We start from the raw sequence: 17,303 nt of genomic DNA, 5'->3' as shown, positions 1-17,303 counted from the left end.
TATTATGCACATATTCTTATCGGTCTGCTCTCAATAATGTAATATAATCACTGGTGAGAAAAAAAGACCTTCACATAATACCCGATGGCCTCTCATTCTTTACAGCCAGATAGCAGATGACAGGGTAGCTACAAATGAACTGAATTAATTGATTGTAGTGGTTGTCACACATCCTGTCCTATCTTCCTCCTTGGCCTTGTTTTGCAATCCAGGAATTCCAAAATGTCCCACTGATTGGCACCTGTTTTTGGATGTGGCCCATTTTGCCCACTGTATCTGATGTGATACAGCTGGTGCTCTGTTCTTGTTGCTTAATGTTTTCTCTGGTTTCCTTGTTAAAGATGGAACTAGTTTTGACATTATTTTGAAGATGTTAGTTGCACTTTTACTTCTGAAAACTATTTCAGTATGGCTTCTCTTTCGTGTGCATATAAATGGACATTTATTCAAATTGATATGTGGAAACTGTATTGTTGTGCCTATATAAGCACCTTGCAGTTGTTTCTCAAGTATTAATACATTGGCTAAAACAACATTTTATGTTTCAGGTTCAGAAAAAGCTAGACATGATGAATGAAGATTTACTAAGTGATGGAACCAGTGAGAATGAGTCTGGATTTTGGGAATCTCTTAAATGGTAAAACAAGTTTGCCATTCAGTCCTATCTTGCAGGTCTTCTAAAACTAGAAGATGGTCCAACGGTTTAATAGTGAAGCTAAAGCAGTAATACTCTGTAGCCATCCTGTTATAAATACGCTAGGTATGAACGTTTCTTTAAAACTATTCAGTAATTCCTCGGAGTACACTTCTTCCCCAAATGGAACTAAAGGACCATCTTCATGCAACTGTGTGCTCTTCTTCTTCATGGCAGTCTCGGAGTTCTGATTGTTGCACATCTTAAGGGCTAGTCTTGTTTGACTGAAGACGACTTGAACAGGACTACTCTCAAATCAGGGACTGGGGGAGGGAGGTGATACCAAACATTCCTTCCCTCCCAGGTTTTCTGCATATTGTGCCACAATTGCTACCAAACTAAAGAGTGAGAGATTTGGTTCAGAAACTCAGCTTTTCTATACCACTTTGTAGATCTGCCTCAATATTCTACTAATTGGGTTTTTATTTTTTCCTGATTTTTAGGGGATTCACAGGTGGGCAGAAGAATGAAGATGTGAGGCAGGAGAAAGATGATGTGATTAATATATTCTCTGTGGCTTCAGGACACCTGTATGAAAGATTCCTCCGGTTAGTCTAGAATCTGTAGTCTCTTAAATGTACTGTTATATACTGGAAACAAGTAGTTGGGACATCTGGGACTCCAGCAAATTTCCTTTTTTTTTTTAGCCTTACATGATTAGTTTTATGCAGAGTGGTTGAGAATACTGGCTGTTCCACTCAGTACAGGTTCCTTACTAATCAATAAGGATGGTAGTAAGGAAAGTAAAAACCAATAGTAAAACCCCCATTACAGTTTTCATTTGCTTTGACTGAATATACTGTGACATTTTTTGTTCATCCAGCTTAAACTAATGAGTTAAGACAAGTATTGTTTAATCGATGTTAGTAGGATGTGACTCTGTCATTATCTTAGGATTCTCATTGCTTCAAAACAATTATGCAGGCTTCCCACAAAGCTACAAGGTTGATTTTTTTCAAAGCAAGAAATTCAATCTGTAGTTTTTTATTTGTACCATTGATTGCTCTTAATAGCTGATACAGGTATAGGCCTATTTTTCATAGACAGTATTGCTTTTAATCACTATCCAGTTCTTGTGTTTGTTGAGATACAATCCAGTTTGTATATTCATACACATTCTTTCATTGGTTAAAGTATATTTTTTAAAAATGTAATTTTTCAGTGTATTAAAAATCAGCATAAAGCTTTATGTTTTCTTTTAGATGCATAAAGATGAGTAATTTGGTATAATATATATTATGCATTTGGCATAATAATGTTAGATAATAGTAATTTGTGTCCTAGCCATTATACTGCCATAACAAGCTTTCTGCATTGTTTGTTGGCTTTAATAGTGTTCTAATGCTAACACTGATCTTGTATTAATATACAGTGATTGTTAAGTACTGAAGCTTTTTCTTTTCTTTTAACAGCATAATGATGTTATCGGTCCTGAAACATACTAAGACTCCAGTAAAATTCTGGTTCTTGAAGAACTACTTGTCACCTACATTCAAGGTTTGTTACTAAATACAAACTTCACATAGTTTACTAAAGACACAAGGCAAAGCAAACAGTTTTTAAGAGTTACTTGTTTATTATCTTTCTGCTTCATTTTGCTGAGTAGCTTTTCTTTGGGCAGTTAGGTGAATGCCATATTTTGCAAATATGTGCATCATAACCTCTTGATATACCTCTCTTTTGACAAAGCATCAAGAGTCATTAGTCTTATTTTTCTGATCAGAAAGTTTTGGTAAGTGAAGGTTTATTTGATAATGGATTCATATTGATAGCTAGTATTTGAGGGGATAGTGCAGAGCTGGAATAATAAAATAATGGAACTAGTGGCATTTATGTGAAGGTAGCAAGAATTGTGCTCCTTTTTCTGTGACGTGCACTACTGAAGTTCATGAAAAATATAGCTATTATACAGAATATTTTTTAAACTTACAGAATATATTTTTGAAGTTGTAGCTGGTAACATGTGAAAGGCAGTAAAGAAAGGCTAGCATAAAAAAGCTAGAGGAAGTCAATGCCAATGGTAAAAAGTACAGGAGTTCCATATGAGGACCCCTTAAAACAGTAAGGTTGCTATATTTTAGAAATGAGAATAATCAACTTTTAGAGAGAACAGTAATGTAATTGAATCCATATAATGCAAATGGTGCAGAGGAGGTCAATTTGCCATGTAGCTCTATCAATACAAGAAAAAGGGGCATTCAACAAAATCAAAAGGCAGCAAATTCATTAATTGGAAATTAACTGAAATGGATATTATTTTACACAATATGTAGCTAATGCATGATAGCAGGATCTGAGTTGAGGCAAATATTTTTTAGGAGGAGTCAAAAAGTATTATACATTTATTTTTGTGTGTAAGGTAGTATTAATGTGTGTGAAATATCATCAACTTCCATGCTTCATATCACTGTAGGAAAATAGGTCTGGAAGAAACTACGTAAGGTCATGTAGTCCAGCCCCCCAGCTCAAGGCAGGAACATCCCAGCCAAGTTTCTTTCTAACCTGCTCTTGAGATTCGAGGTGTGAAGAGTTCACAGCTTCTCTGGGTATCTTGTTTCAGTGGTTGACAAGCCTCACATTCAGAAATTTCTTCCTAATCTCTATCTAAATTTCCTCTGCTGCATTTTGAGGCCATCACTCTTAGTCCCTGTCCCCTACAACCACAGAGAAAAAGCTGTCTTCATCACCTTCCTTTCAGCTATTTGAAGATTGCTGTCAAATCCCCCTTGAGTCTTCTCCAGATTAAATAACCCCAGATCTTTCAGCATTTCTTCATAAGGTATGCTTACAAGGGCTCTTAAGTATTTTTGTTATGTTCCACTAGACTCTTTCTAATCCATCCACATCTTTTTTGAAGTCTGGGGCCCCAAAAACTGGACACAGTATTCAAAGTGAGGCCTCATCACGTGCTGAATAGAGCAGAAGAATCACTTCCATTGATTTACAAGAGATGCTTCTGTTAATACAAACCAGTAGATAAAAGTGCCAAAAACCCCCACTGAAGTGCCTGCTCTATACAGATGCTGTGGAGCCGGGTCAAACTAACATACTGCTACTTCTGGTAAAGCACGGGTTGCTTTCTTTTTTAACATCTGTAAGCAGCCTAAGTTTCTGGTGTTAGGAAGAAACATTTGCCATAGGCATGTCAATGCATACAAGTTTATTAGGTTGTTTAATCCTTTTGTCTGATTTTTGCTGGTAGTAGCTATGGTTAGAATCAGAGATCTAATCTGAGTTTGATGATCCTCATCCTTAATGAAAATATCCTGTATTAATACAAAGTAAGATTCATTTTAGCGGTATATTGTTATTCTGTAATCTCATTTGAGTAAGGGGAAGAATGTAGCTGTGGTGCCACATGAGCAAATTAGAAAACAGGGTCACATTGTGTTCCCTCTTTGAGGGGAAGTAATGTGCAGTTACCTCAGGCTAGCAACAAATTACTTCTCCATCAGCTCAGGTTCAGTGCCATGGGGTGTGTGAAGCGGGCAATATTCGATTCGGATTCAGCCCAATTCGGGGAACAGTGATTCGATCAGCTGATTTGGATCATTGTCCCAATTCGATTCAGCTGAATCTGAAGATTCGATTCTGATTCAGAAAATCAGTGATTTGGCCGTAGACACAGCTTTATATGTTTTTTCTATGCACCTTAAAATACCAGGTGCAGCTCGTGAATGGTGAGGTGGTGGGGTGGATGGAGTGTCGCACAGGAGCTCAGGGGGTGCTCCCCTGCATGCTTGGCAGCAGACCCCAAAGAGGACTGGAAATAATTCCAGTCCACTTCTGGGTCTGCCGCCGAGCGCATGGGGGACCCACGCCCCCTCAGCTCAGCGATCGGCTGTAGGAGGGACCCCAGGTGCCACCCAAGACCCAGGAATGGGGGTGGCAAGCCGGGAGGTGGGGTGGTCCCCACGTGCTTCATGGCAGACCTGGAAGTGGACCGGAAGTACTTCTGGGGTTCTACCGGGCAGCAGCCCCCCCCCCCCCCCCCCCCCCATGTTCCCATGGGACATTCCATCTGCCCCAGCATCTCAGCGTTTATGAGCTGCACCAGGTACCTTGAGGTATGTAGAAAAAAACATACAAAGGTGTGTCTATGGCCGAATTGTTGAATCTATCCGAATCAAATCAGAGGCTTCCGATTCATTTTGTGGAGATTAATGGGTCTCCTGATTCAATTCGGATTCAGAGATTCAGCCGCCAAATCGGGCTGAATCTCCTCCAAATCGAATTGGCAACTGAAGCTTCGCACAGCCCTACCACACATGTAATGGGCAAGTAATCTTGTTCTAGGCAGCAACATTTTTGTGGAATTAAGATTACTTTTAATGTCACTAAGGTGTCTTGTTACTCCTTCCTTTCAAATAAGGGTGCTAGTGTCACACCTCGGGCACACTAGTGTACCAAAGTCAGTGGGCCCTGTCTTTTATTAGAGGTCTTTAGTATCAAGATAGACATGACTTGCTTCCAGTGTGTAGGTTTCTAAAACAAGGCAGTCCCTGGAGTACTTTATTGCAATTTTCAGAAGATTTATAGAGGGAGTAAAACAATTCAGGTTATCAAGTCTCAGCTTTGTGGTTCAGGATTGTTCTCTTAGGTATACTTACTAGTTTTTTTTTCTAGCTAGTTTAAAGGTCTCAATTGTTAAGTCTTCTGTCAGTTCAGATGAGGACACTCTTACAGCCAAGTGTAGATTACTGTTGGGAATTTTTCCTGACTTCTCTTGTCCTTTTCTCTTGCATAGTTTTATTCTGATGTTCCCCATTATACCTTCTCTGTACAGTCTGAAATAATGCCTTTTCCACCTGTAATTACACATCTTTAACTCAAGTGTTCTGTGTTTGTAAATCAGTCTCTTCAACATTAGATTTATTATAAAATAGATCATTGCTAAACTTTTGAGATGAAGCTAAACCAAGATGTTTAGGTGACTTAAAAAGTACAGTTTGACAGTTCTATGTATGATCTGTGATGGCCACAAATTGAGATTACATTTTGCAGCCAGTATGAGGTAGTGGTAGAATCATATAACATAAAAAAACAATATTACAAATAAAAGAATAATTGGTAATTTGTGTTTTACACAGTTCTGAAGTCTCTTGGACATTTCCTTTTGTCCAATTTTTTTTGTTACTTCCATGCTATTTTGCTGTAGTTAAAACCAGAAATGCAGTAAAGACATAATTTTCCCCCTGCAGGAGTTCATCCCATACATGGCAGAGAACTACAGTTTCCAGTATGAACTTGTCCAGTATAAATGGCCACGATGGCTTCATCAGCAAACAGAGAAGCAGCGCATTATCTGGGGCTATAAGATCCTTTTTCTGGATGTACTGTTCCCACTGGCTGTAGATAAATTCTTGTTTGTGGATGCAGATCAGGTAAGCTATCAAAAAGCTAAGCAGCATTGGCAGGAATTACCAGGTCAGTTTAAGTACAGGCAGTCCGTGACTTACAACGTTTATAAATTGACACCCTGTTTCAACTTTATGACATCAGTTTCAACTTTACAACACTTGATCCGACGCAGTGCCATGCCAGCAAACAAGTTTGCTGCATCACTCATCTCCCTGGAGAACATCTGTCCAAACTTGCTTGGACACTTTCTTTAAGAAAGCAGACAAGACTCCAGAAGAACCTGCAGAAAAACTCCTGAGAAGACTCCAGCCACAAATGTTTCAAAAAGTCCAGCCAAGAGCCTTTCAAAAAGTCCAGCAAAGTCACCTCAAAGAAGTCCTTCCAAATCAATATGATTGCTATTTACAATATAAATACATTAATGTAACTATATTACTCATCTATAGTTGATTGAGTACAAAATTCTGGGGTATTTTTGGTGAAAATAGGATATTGGGCCTTGGTTCAGGAACCAATCCCCCATTTATAACATTGTTTCTTACAAGAAAATTGGTTCCAAGTTGCAATGTTTCAACTTAAGACACAGTTTTCAGGAACCCATTGTGTCATAAGTCTGAGGACTGCCTGTACAATAAATGGCTTTCTTGTGTGTAATTATATGAAAATCACAGAGCCCTTCACCTGAAATATGGGAAAGGCCAAGGTTAAGGTTCTGTACTATACTACAGTGGGCACTACATGTTTTACACTATCTGCAGTGACCTTACAGCATGGGCTCCCTGGGGGCTTTCCCTGGTGCCTTGGTTGCTGCCCCCTTGCCCCCACTGAGCAAGACGCTGCACCTCCCGTGGTAAAAATTCTGGGTGGGAAGGTGGGGGAGCCATTCCACTCAACCCGTCCCCCTCTATACACTACTGAGCAGCCTGGCTTCTGTGGCTCCTGGGCTGCATCTGCCATGGCAAAGACTCCCAAGTGGGTGGAGGGGGAGCACTGCAGTGCCTCTGCTGCAGCTGGTGTGCAGTGAGCTACACTTTTTCTTGAGTATTACCCCAAATCCATTTCCAGTTTTGCTGCCCTTACTGGCTGTTTTACTGCTCTGTATCCACTGCCTAAGGGGCACGGTGTCAGAGTGGGTATGATGCCTTGCTTTGGATCTATGGGTTTGAGCTTTGTTCTGGACCTAACGAAAGCTACTCCCTGTTGATGTATCTGTAGATGGTATTTGGTCATTCATACTGGGGAGATGGTGATGGTGGATGTAATGCTAGTCACATCACTCCCTTGAGTGCTGCCAGCTACAGAAACTGGCATGCCTTGACTGCACTAGCCTGAGGGACCACTTAGGGTTGAGTGTAGTATTGACCTTTTTCATATTTACTAGATTAGTGGTTGGCAACCTTTTCAGACCATGGGCTGGAATGACTGAGCAGCTCAGGTCAACGATGCGCAGGTGCTAGGACATACCTATTACCATTGCATCTCCCCCTACCCTGTGAGAGAAGCCCCTGCTCCTGCTGCTTCTCTCTGCTATGTCATAAGAGAAGCCCCATGTCCGTGGGCAGATCCAATGGCTCTGTAGGCTGTAGGTTGCTGACTCCTGCACTAGAAGATTCAGTCTTTTCTTTTCAGTGTAGTTTGTTTCCTCCAAAGTTTGCTGATACATATGATTAGTATCGCCATAGCCCTATTGTCCAGACACTGTACTAGTGCAACAGAGATAGTCTTTATCCCTAAAGAGCTTCCTATCTAAGTGTAAGAGGCAACAGATGGAGATAAGAGATGAATATAGCACAATATAACTATGAAGATGATTTTCGACTGCTTGATGAGCAATGGTTACAGTTCTCCAGCTGCCTAACAAGCTTCTGTTAAGTTATTTGTGGGCAAGATTCTACTTTACTAGCTCCAGTCCAAAAGAGTGTATTTGGCAGAGTTTTTGACATTGTGTGTTATATGAAGAATCATGGTAACATATTATTCTAATTTTCCTGGGGCAGGGACTTTATTTTGCCACATCACTATAATTTTAAATGACCTTTGCCTAACTGAACTTTGGTTGTGACCAGGACCTTCACAATAACCATTGAACAAAACTAACCTGTACTCCAGGTCTCCAAAATGTGCCTGTGTACATACTAAGCAGAAATAACTTTTCTTTAGATTGTGCGCACAGACCTCAAAGAGTTAAGAGATTTCAATTTGGATGGAGCACCTTATGGATATACTCCCTTCTGTGACAGCCGTAAAGAGATGGATGGGTACAGGTTCTGGAAGTCAGGATACTGGGCAAGTCACTTGGCTGGAAGAAAATACCACATCAGGTACTGAAGGATTCAGTTTTACCACATAAATTGGAGGGGTTGTCACAAAACACCACCAAGAAACAAAACCACATGCTCTGCTAACAGTCCTGCAGATTATATTTTAATGTTTCCCATAAATGGTTGAAGTTCATGTATGTACACTTAGTGAGAGTGGTATCTGCTTTGTGTTTACATAACAGGGTTTGCTCACAGTCCTCATCTTTCCCAGGTTCTATCAGGTTACCCTCGGAAAGTCAGAGGGTGCCTGTTTGACAAGTGACATTAAGGGCTGTTTTACATGCTGTGGCTGTCACAGATAAGTAGCTAAACTGCTATTAGCTACCAGAAATCTCATCAGAAGATGTATGGGTTAGTTTTTTAAAGAAATGGAAGAAGTGTTACTCACACAGTAGTGCTATAAGACTGTTTGTTAGAGAATCTTTGGATTTATACACTGTGACCTAATTTTTCTATAAGGGTCCAACTTAGACTACAGTAAATATGGATTTTGTACATCAGAGTGGTTTCAGGTGATTAATGGCTATATTGTTTGTGTTCAGTGCACTCTATGTTGTGGATCTGAAGAAGTTCAGGAAGATCGCTGCTGGAGACCGGCTTAGAGGACAGTATCAAGGTCTCAGTCAGGATCCTAACAGCCTTTCCAACCTTGATCAGGTATGTGTGTTATTTTTCAGTCACTGCAGTTGAACAGCTTTCAGATGAAGAGGATCCTTCTTATACCTGATGCCTGTTCAGGTTGCATGTCATGGATGTGGCCTTTCTCCTGGCTAAAAATCAAATTAGGATTTAATCTACTTCTTTCGTCAAAATTGAAATCCCCCTTCCCCACCCCTCTTTAAGTTCTTCCCTGCTTAACATGGTTGGGATACACAGTTCTGAAACAGTGTTGTCCTGATGCCTTGTCTGTCCCAATGCCATGCCTCTAATTGGCTCTATAGGGCAGAGTGACACCTTTCAGTGGCAGTGAGCATTACCATTAGGCTGCAGTATGCGATGCACATAAGATTTTGAACAATCACAGAATTCCTTTCATTCTGAATGTTAAAATTATTAACATTCTGATCTTTTGGAGACTTCTACCAAGGCTCAAGGGGAATTTAGCTGCCTTTAAGGTGGCATTATGTATTAGCCACCTGTGAATTGTTTACACTGCAGACAATCCGTGGTGTGAGCAAGTTCAGTATTCTAGTTTTCCTAGTAATGCCCTCCATTTAACACACAACCCCCACCCAACATGGGGGCAGCAGTAATTCAAGCTGCTGCCTGTTGCCTTGCAGAAGCTTCCTTACTGCAAGTTTCCTCTCTAGGCATAGAGAATTAATTTGCTTACACAGTCACTCCTTGACCTTCCAGTCAGATCAGCAAGACAGTGCTAAGTGTTGTGGTGTTTTCTTTGAAATGGACAACTTTCACTTGAGAAGTATCCTCCAACTACTTTGTTTTTCTTAAATACATCATAAGACAATGAATGGCTTTTATATCCATTTGGCGACTTGCAAACATTGACTAGATTGGAGTCAGGAATGTGGAGATAAAAATCTTAGTAACTCATTACCAGTGTCTTGAGGTGTCTAGTCTACTGTGAGTATAGGTAAAGATTATTTTGGTCTAATGAGAAATGCACTTGTCTCTGTGTATATGCCATGTCCTAATTAAGTTAGTGGAAAATTTATACAGTATTGAAATAATGTTGTTCATAAGTTAATTGTTTGGACTGTTGGCTAGAATACCTCTGCTGTAATACTACCAGATGATCATCAGTCTGTCCTCTAAACAAATATACAAGTACCAAGAGGGAACCTTTTGTTAAGCTCACTTAAGAACATAACTATTCAAACTAATCTGGTGCTATAAAGGTCTTGATAGCTGGAATCACATTGTTGCTATATCAAATGGAATTAAATCTAAGTATCCTGACTCGATAAATTAACTGAAAGTTTATTCGAAATTGGTTTTAATTGTTTAGAAATGTAGCTCTCTGGAATTTTGGCTTTCTCTAAGAGAATCAAATTTTTATAGATTTTATTTGAGGATTAATTCCAAATTTGCATTTCCTTCATGTTAAACCAGGGATGGGCCCTGGAGGGCCGGTTCATGAGTTTTGGTGAGCTGTCGAGGGCTGCAAGGGTAGCCCCTCCCCTTGACAGGTGCCCCGCCTCGGTCACCATATTGGCACCAAAAGTCCTTCCCCTAGCCCACCGGAAGTCCTTCCCCTTGCCCGCTGGAAGTACTCTTTTTGCAGGGGGGCTGTTATCTTGGAACCAGAAAAAAAACTAAATCATACACTAAAAGTCAAACTCCTACTATAACTTTTAATTTTATATCTTTTAATTTTATTACAAAAAATATTTATGATTTATGTTTGCATAGTGTATATAGAGGTAATTGCATAATAACTCAAAAATAAAGTCTTAGTCTTGTATATGGTGTGTGGGGGAGTGTGGGGAGTCCCACAAGCTGCACATGGCGGCAGGGAGCAGGGAAGGCAGCCAGCTCCATTGTGCAAGGCTTCTCCCAGTGATGCACAAGTGTGAGGAGCTGCACGTATGCCTCAGGGAGCCCTGCATAATAGAGGTGGGCCAGCCTCACTGCACTCCTTGCTCCCATATGCAGCTCTGGCCAGAGCCATGCGCTGCTGTGTGGCAGCACCTGTACAAATCATGAGCACCCGGAGGCCCCACCATCTGCTGGTGCTGCTGCCACTGGTGGCAGGGGCTGTGCGCCATGGTGATGAATGTGTGTGTGTGTGGGGAGGGTCCTCACAATGCCACACTCGCTCACACCCACACCCTGCCCACCCAAGCTCCATGTTCCTGCCACTCCAAGGGCATGGGCTCTGCATTCCTGCAGGTGCCAGCCTCACATTTTCCACCCCACTGCAGCTTCCTTTCCCCCTTGTGCCCCCACCACTTTTCTTCCTGCTGCCCAGAGTGAGCGCTGTAGCACGGAGACGAGAAGGAGCCGCTGGACGTGGGGGAAGCCAAGCAGGGGCCCCAGCAGCTGCAGCAGTGCCAGCAACAACCCTGCCCAGAAGCTGGGCTGGGTCTTTCCACCCATGAGGATGGGAGTAAGATGCGGGAAGGGATATAATTAACTGGTGGGTGCCTGCAGGCTGAAGTAAATTGCCCACAAGCCATATTTTGCCCACCCCAGTGTTAGATCCACTCTGATTTTGTTCTTTCTGTAAATTTTGCTGTACAGGTTACATGACTTCTCAATAGTGTAGTTTTAAGAATTTTAGATAACTGATTTTTCCCTCTCACTAGTAAATCTTTATTTCAAACAGGATTTGCCCAACAACATGATCCATCAAGTGCCAATTAAATCACTCCCACAAGAGTGGCTTTGGTGTGAAACATGGTGTGATGATACATCAAAAAAGAGAGCAAAAACCATTGATCTGGTAAGGCCACTGTGACTCTTGTTCAATATGTTAACATTTTATGATAAAACTGAGATGCTGGCACTTTCTTATTTCAGCAGAGGGGTAAGGCCCTCAGGTACAAGGGTGAATCAAGTCTCTTGGAAGATTGGTCTCCAACCCATGGTCCCTGGGCAACTTGTTACCCGAGACCCTCTGACATTGTCTGGGGCTACAGGAAATTTCGCATTGCATGGATGTCTGTTTCTTTAGGTTGGCAGGAAGAGTGAGGAAAGGTACTAGTAGCCTGCAGGCTCGCAGTGGTTGAGGACCACTGCCTTATACAGACGGTCAGTCTCCTCACTAAGGAGTAGATTTAGATGCAAGCACTAATCTATCCTTTCCTCCCTACTTTAATTTTTTCCAGAGCTATCTAAAGTAGAGTTAGGACAAGTTTGGGAATGGACTTTAAACTGTACTCCTGCTCTGACAACACTTCTCTGAATTAGTCCTTGACAGTGGTAGAATTCATTTACTGGGAAGCATTCCCCACATTCATTATTCTTTTGAAGCCAGGAAATATTTGGGGCTTGAAAACATTTGGACAAAGTGTGTGTGTGGAGATGGGCATTTGCATACATGTGCATGCATGTGTCTGAACAGATCTATTGCTTTCTGCTTACCCTATTTTACTTTTGCAGTGTAATAACCCAATGACCAAAGAGCCCAAGCTGCAGGCCGCAATGCGTATTGTCTCAGAGTGGCAGGACTATGATCTAGAAATTAAACAGCTCTACAGTCGTTTCCAGGAAGAGAAAGAAATTGGAACAATTAAAACAATAGGTGAAACAAAACATCAAAGCAAAGAAGGTAGCTTTTATCTTTCTTTATAAAAATGGCTTTTAAAAGGGAAAAAAATAGTACTATTTTTCTGCCCTCACTGACTACAATTTTTGAATCGTGATATCCTGGGCATTTTCTTCTCAGCTGCTGGTAAAGAGCTCACATTTAACCAGTATAACATAAATGAGTAATGGGCAGAAAGTAAAAAAAAAATATGATGGGAGTTGATTTACCTGTTTTTTGTGGGGGCGGTGGAAAGCCAGCTGTAGGGAACAGAGGTTTTTGGCCTATTTCCTGACATTTTTCTAGGTGCAAATACGTAACAGCATCCAGCCTCAGTAAGGTGACCTACTGCTCTGTGAAGTGAACATAGTGTGGATTTTTAAGCAGCTCAGTACTATCCTTCCTGTATGGGAAAATTCTTAACTGAGTGCAGATTATGGTTTCCCTTAATGGATTCTGAATAATACGGATACAGCTGCACTTGTTGTTGAAAACTAAATGGTGGCAATGGTTTAAAGGCTGTGTAGGCAGAGCAAAACCATTTTCAGTAAGGCCTTAATGGTGGGAAGAAATGAAGTACATTACTTGTGAAGCCCAGCTGAATGATATTGGGGGACGGGTGCTGAGATGTATTTTGAATAGTGATAAAACATGACTAACACAGCTAATATTTATAAAATACTAAAGACCTGAATCTGAAATACAGACCTGTGAGCAGTTTTTGAAATTTGGGAATCACTGCTCTTAAAACAGCTTCACAAGGGTGCACTGGATATATAAAAAAAAAAACCTTGTGTAGGATTTATTGATACACATCTCACTAGGCTTGGCAAAAGTTCATGCACTCTTAGTTTATAAAGGAATTACTGTGAAAAAGCTTTACCTTTCAAAATGCAAGTTATGAATTGACAGAACAAAGTGCACACCATTTCTAAAAAACTCCAGTCAGTCTAATGATGGTTTGTTATGACAACTGGAAATAGGTGACTTTCATTCTTTTTCCCTCCTTTTCTACAGATCCAGCAGCACATGTGGAATTATGATCTATGGGGAAACATGAAGTTAGACTATTTAATAGACAATTTTTATATCAAATGCTAGTTTTTTCCAGTATGTCTGCAAAACTGCTGAATAATTGAATGGGATGATGTGTGCATTTTTATCACTTGCTTTTGAGTTGATTTCTGCATCTGAAATAGGATCTGGATTATTGGAATTAGTGTTACTGTTTTTGTACCTGTGGGTGAATGAAAGAGCCTGCAGAGGAGTCCAGAATTTCAGTTAACAAAACTCTGAATATCATTGAAAAAGCAGCAGATCTGTTCATCTAGCTGTTGCCATAAACACTACTAGTCGCCATGATTCTATTCACCACAGATATCGTACTCAAGAGCGCATGGAAAATGCATACCCAGGGAACAGCGGCACAGAGAGGAGTCCTTACCTCAAGGAAAGTTTTGAAATGGAGCTTATTTTTCCAGGTTAGGTTAAAGCCTGGAATCATGCCTTGAACTGGTCTTATATTGCACCTGCAGTTTTCAGATTGAATCATCTTGTACAAGGCTCTGCTCAGATTTGATCATTATACATTTCATTCTGTAACAGAACAGTGGTTTTATTATTTTGACTGAGAACATCTATTTTCCTTGCTTTTGAATGGTTGGCTTACTGCAAAGCAATGCTAACCAACCATTTAAATATATCATCCCTTCCAAATGTATGTGCTTACAAAGTAAGCAATACATTGGATCAGACTTCTAAAGTGAGATTATTTTTCCAATTTGGCAGCCTTCTCCCCTCAGTTTAATACATGACCCTCTTATTCCCTCCCCAACTTTTACAGTTGAAAAAAAATTGTAAAGTCAGTAGGGCATTGGTACTGGTGCGGTTCATTGATTCATGAATGTTTATGTTTATGAAAATCTGTGGAAGCTTTTGATCATGTAAATTTTGTAACTTTATTTTTCTTCAGACACGTATGTCACATCAATAAAACCTTGGAGTTTGTAGGTGGTACGCTTTAGTTCCCCCACTCACCCCATTTCTTTCCTTTGATCTTTTATAAAAAGATTCTCTTGTAATGTTCTCACAATGGAACATGAGTTGATTCCTCTTGATTGAAATTTTTTCCCCCTATGGTCCCAATTTATATTGTTTGTGGGAAACTGTAGTTGCTTTTATGTGTTATTTCATTCAAGTGTACAGAACAGAAAACATCTTGCTTCAAGTAGTTGCTTCTTATGAGGATTAGTGACCTTATCATGGATTCTTAAGCTGTACATTTCTAAAGCCTCTTTCATACATCTAAATTTTTAAAACAAGCAACTGAAGTCATTCTGTCACAGGAGCACACTCATAGCTAATTGCTGTATCTTTAGTTGTAGTTTCTGTGTGTTTTAGTGCTACAAAATGTATCCTCAAAAATCCCTTAAAGTTGTTTCTGGGAACCATGGTAGGATGGGAGCTGGACAGTTTTGTTTATGTCCAAACAGATTTGTACCTTTATGTCCAGGGCCCTGTGGATATGGGAACTCATTCCCTTTGTCCAAGATACAGATACATTTTCTTTAGATTTTATATTTCAAATATGGTTACCACAATTACGTACAAGACAGCAGTTCTTCATTTAGCCAGCCTTCTGTAAGTGTGCAGTTAGTCTTTCCTATGCTTTTTTTCAGTTCCATATAGTTTTGGCTAAGACAGTGAGTTTCTGCAGTAGTTGTTTATTAGCTTCCTACATTGCCTTTATAATTCTTCTGAAACTGTACGTTCTGTGCTTTGACTCACAGTGTAAGTGCAAGAACACCGCCTATGTTGAATTTTGATATTCAATGCTTGTATCTCTACTTCAAATTAGAAACTGATGCAGATAACCCTGACCTTGTATATCTTTGTAGAACTACAATAAGCATCTTGTGTAAATAACATGTAATGGGAGGGCAGATTTATTTTTGGAGGGGAAGGGTTAATTTTGCTTTTTTTTTTTTAATGTTAAGTTTCTTATTCTAGAGGGCAAAAATCACTTCTGAAGTAAGGCAGAGCAGTGCCAGCCATGTGAATGGCACAGGGTATGTCTGGCACAGGAGGTGTACTGGCTGGTGCTCCTTATGGCACCTGTGAAAAGGTGGCTACATGCATCTTCTGCCGAGGCATTTGGAAGAGTGCTTTGTGTGCGTTTTCCAGGTGGGTGTCTGGCTATGCATCCCACCAGCAAACCAGACCCATGGTCTGAGGGCTAGATGGAGAGAAAGATGGCTTCCTGTGCCCTCCTTTCATCTACACAAAAATGCTCCAAGATCAGTTGCAGAGTGCAAAGCTGGCGTATGCACATGGTATTTTAAAGGATTAGCAGTTTTGCAGGCATTTGCTTTCAAAGTTTTCAATGCTGGGATGTAAAAATAAGTGTACACATACATTGGTGGACAGCTGACTTTAGTCTGCAGTGTACTGACATCAGTAGACATCTTTATCATGCTGTATTACAGGCTTGCCCAACATATGGCCCATGGGCCGCCATGAGGCCTGCCAAGGCATTTTCTGTGGCCCACGGTGCTGCAAAGGGAAACAGAAGTAAACTCGGTTTACTTTCATTCCCACCCCTTGTCCCTCCTCCAGCCCCTCAGCAGCTTCCTCACGGCTGGGGAAGGGACAAGGTTCCCATACGCGCCGTGTCAGCTTGATGTTGCCGACGCGGTGCGTGTGGGAAGAGGAGTGCAGACCCGTCCGGCCTCCTTCCATTCCCAGCACCACGTGGGGAAGCTGCCGCTCCCCACCTGCAGGCAAGAGGCAGCCCAGCTTGGCCACCCAGCCTTGGGTCACTGGCGGAGGCAGAGCGGTGCGGGCAGGTGCCGCCAGGCTGTTGGCATCGGCTGCGCCATGTGGGATGGCCCTGGGCTTGGGCAGAGTCTGCACTCGCTGCACCCTGATGTGCTACCCAGCCCCGGCTCCCTCCAGCCCGGCACAGCGTGGCCACACAGACCTGCGGAGGCGATGCAGTGGCTGGGCTCGCCGTCGTCGTCTGCCTCTGCCGCCTGTTGCCCGGCTGGGGTGTCACAGGTAAGGCTGGGCCGGGGCAGGAAGACAGCGCCTCCCCCAGGGCCGGGCCAGTGACTGTGGGCTCCTGGCACCTGTGTGTGTGTGGGGGGGGTCCCTGCCTTTCACAGTCCTGACCCAGTGTCCCTCACTGCTCCTACCTCCAGACCCAGTGCCCCAGTGTGTGGGGTGTGGGGGGGCCCCCCAAGTAGCCCCTTGCAGGCTGGAACTCTGCCAGCCCGCAAGAGAAAAGCCACTGTTACATGTTTTTCTCCTGTAAAGGAGAACGCACTTTTAAAGTTTGCTTGTGACCCTTTCATATATTCTTGAGACCTTCATTGGTGTCAAAGGTCATGTGACATCACTTCCTGATGTGATACCACTTCCTGTAAGGTCTTTAAATATGGCTCACCAGCCCACTAGATGATAAACAGTTTGTGATCCAGCCTCACATTCAAAAAGGTTAGACACCCCTGCTGTATTAAGTGACAGACCCAGAGTGCTTGTGAAACATATATATAATTTTGGTATATAAGACACTGGTGTATCAGGTGGGGACCACAATGTTGTCTGCTTGGGGTATTTGTTCCCTAAGCTTCCTGGAAAGCTTTGTCTAGCAGAGACAGAAATATAGATCTCTTAGGAATGAGAAGATACAAGACTTGGAGTTACCACTATCTGGCCA

The 17,303-nt window shown here is 41.6% G+C and overlaps 1 protein-coding gene across 3 annotated transcripts in view; it reads left to right on the top strand.

The window, feature by feature from the left end:
• Positions 1-14,609, top strand: part of UGGT1 (UDP-glucose glycoprotein glucosyltransferase 1) — an 89,804-nt gene extending 75,195 nt beyond the window's left edge. For all 3 annotated transcript variants that reach the window (XM_019503714.1, XM_019503713.1, XM_019503712.1), the window contains 9 exons: positions 549-637; positions 1,138-1,242; positions 2,107-2,191; positions 5,896-6,078; positions 8,216-8,376; positions 8,919-9,033; positions 11,666-11,782; positions 12,442-12,610; positions 13,604-14,609. In XM_019503714.1, the coding sequence (XP_019359259.1) occupies positions 549-637; positions 1,138-1,242; positions 2,107-2,191; positions 5,896-6,078; positions 8,216-8,376; positions 8,919-9,033; positions 11,666-11,782; positions 12,442-12,610; positions 13,604-13,629 (1,050 nt within the window). In that variant the 3' untranslated portion in view covers positions 13,630-14,609. The remainder of the gene's footprint in view (positions 1-548; positions 638-1,137; positions 1,243-2,106; positions 2,192-5,895; positions 6,079-8,215; positions 8,377-8,918; positions 9,034-11,665; positions 11,783-12,441; positions 12,611-13,603) is intronic.
• The last annotated feature ends 2,694 nt before the right edge of the window (positions 14,610-17,303 follow it).

Source organism: Gavialis gangeticus, unplaced genomic scaffold (assembly GCF_001723915.1).
Source record: "Gavialis gangeticus isolate Ggan-Ray unplaced genomic scaffold, GavGan_comp1, whole genome shotgun sequence".
In the NCBI taxonomy this organism is placed as follows: Eukaryota; Metazoa; Chordata; order Crocodylia; family Gavialidae; genus Gavialis; species Gavialis gangeticus.
This window is presented reverse-complemented; position numbering and strand designations above follow the sequence as displayed.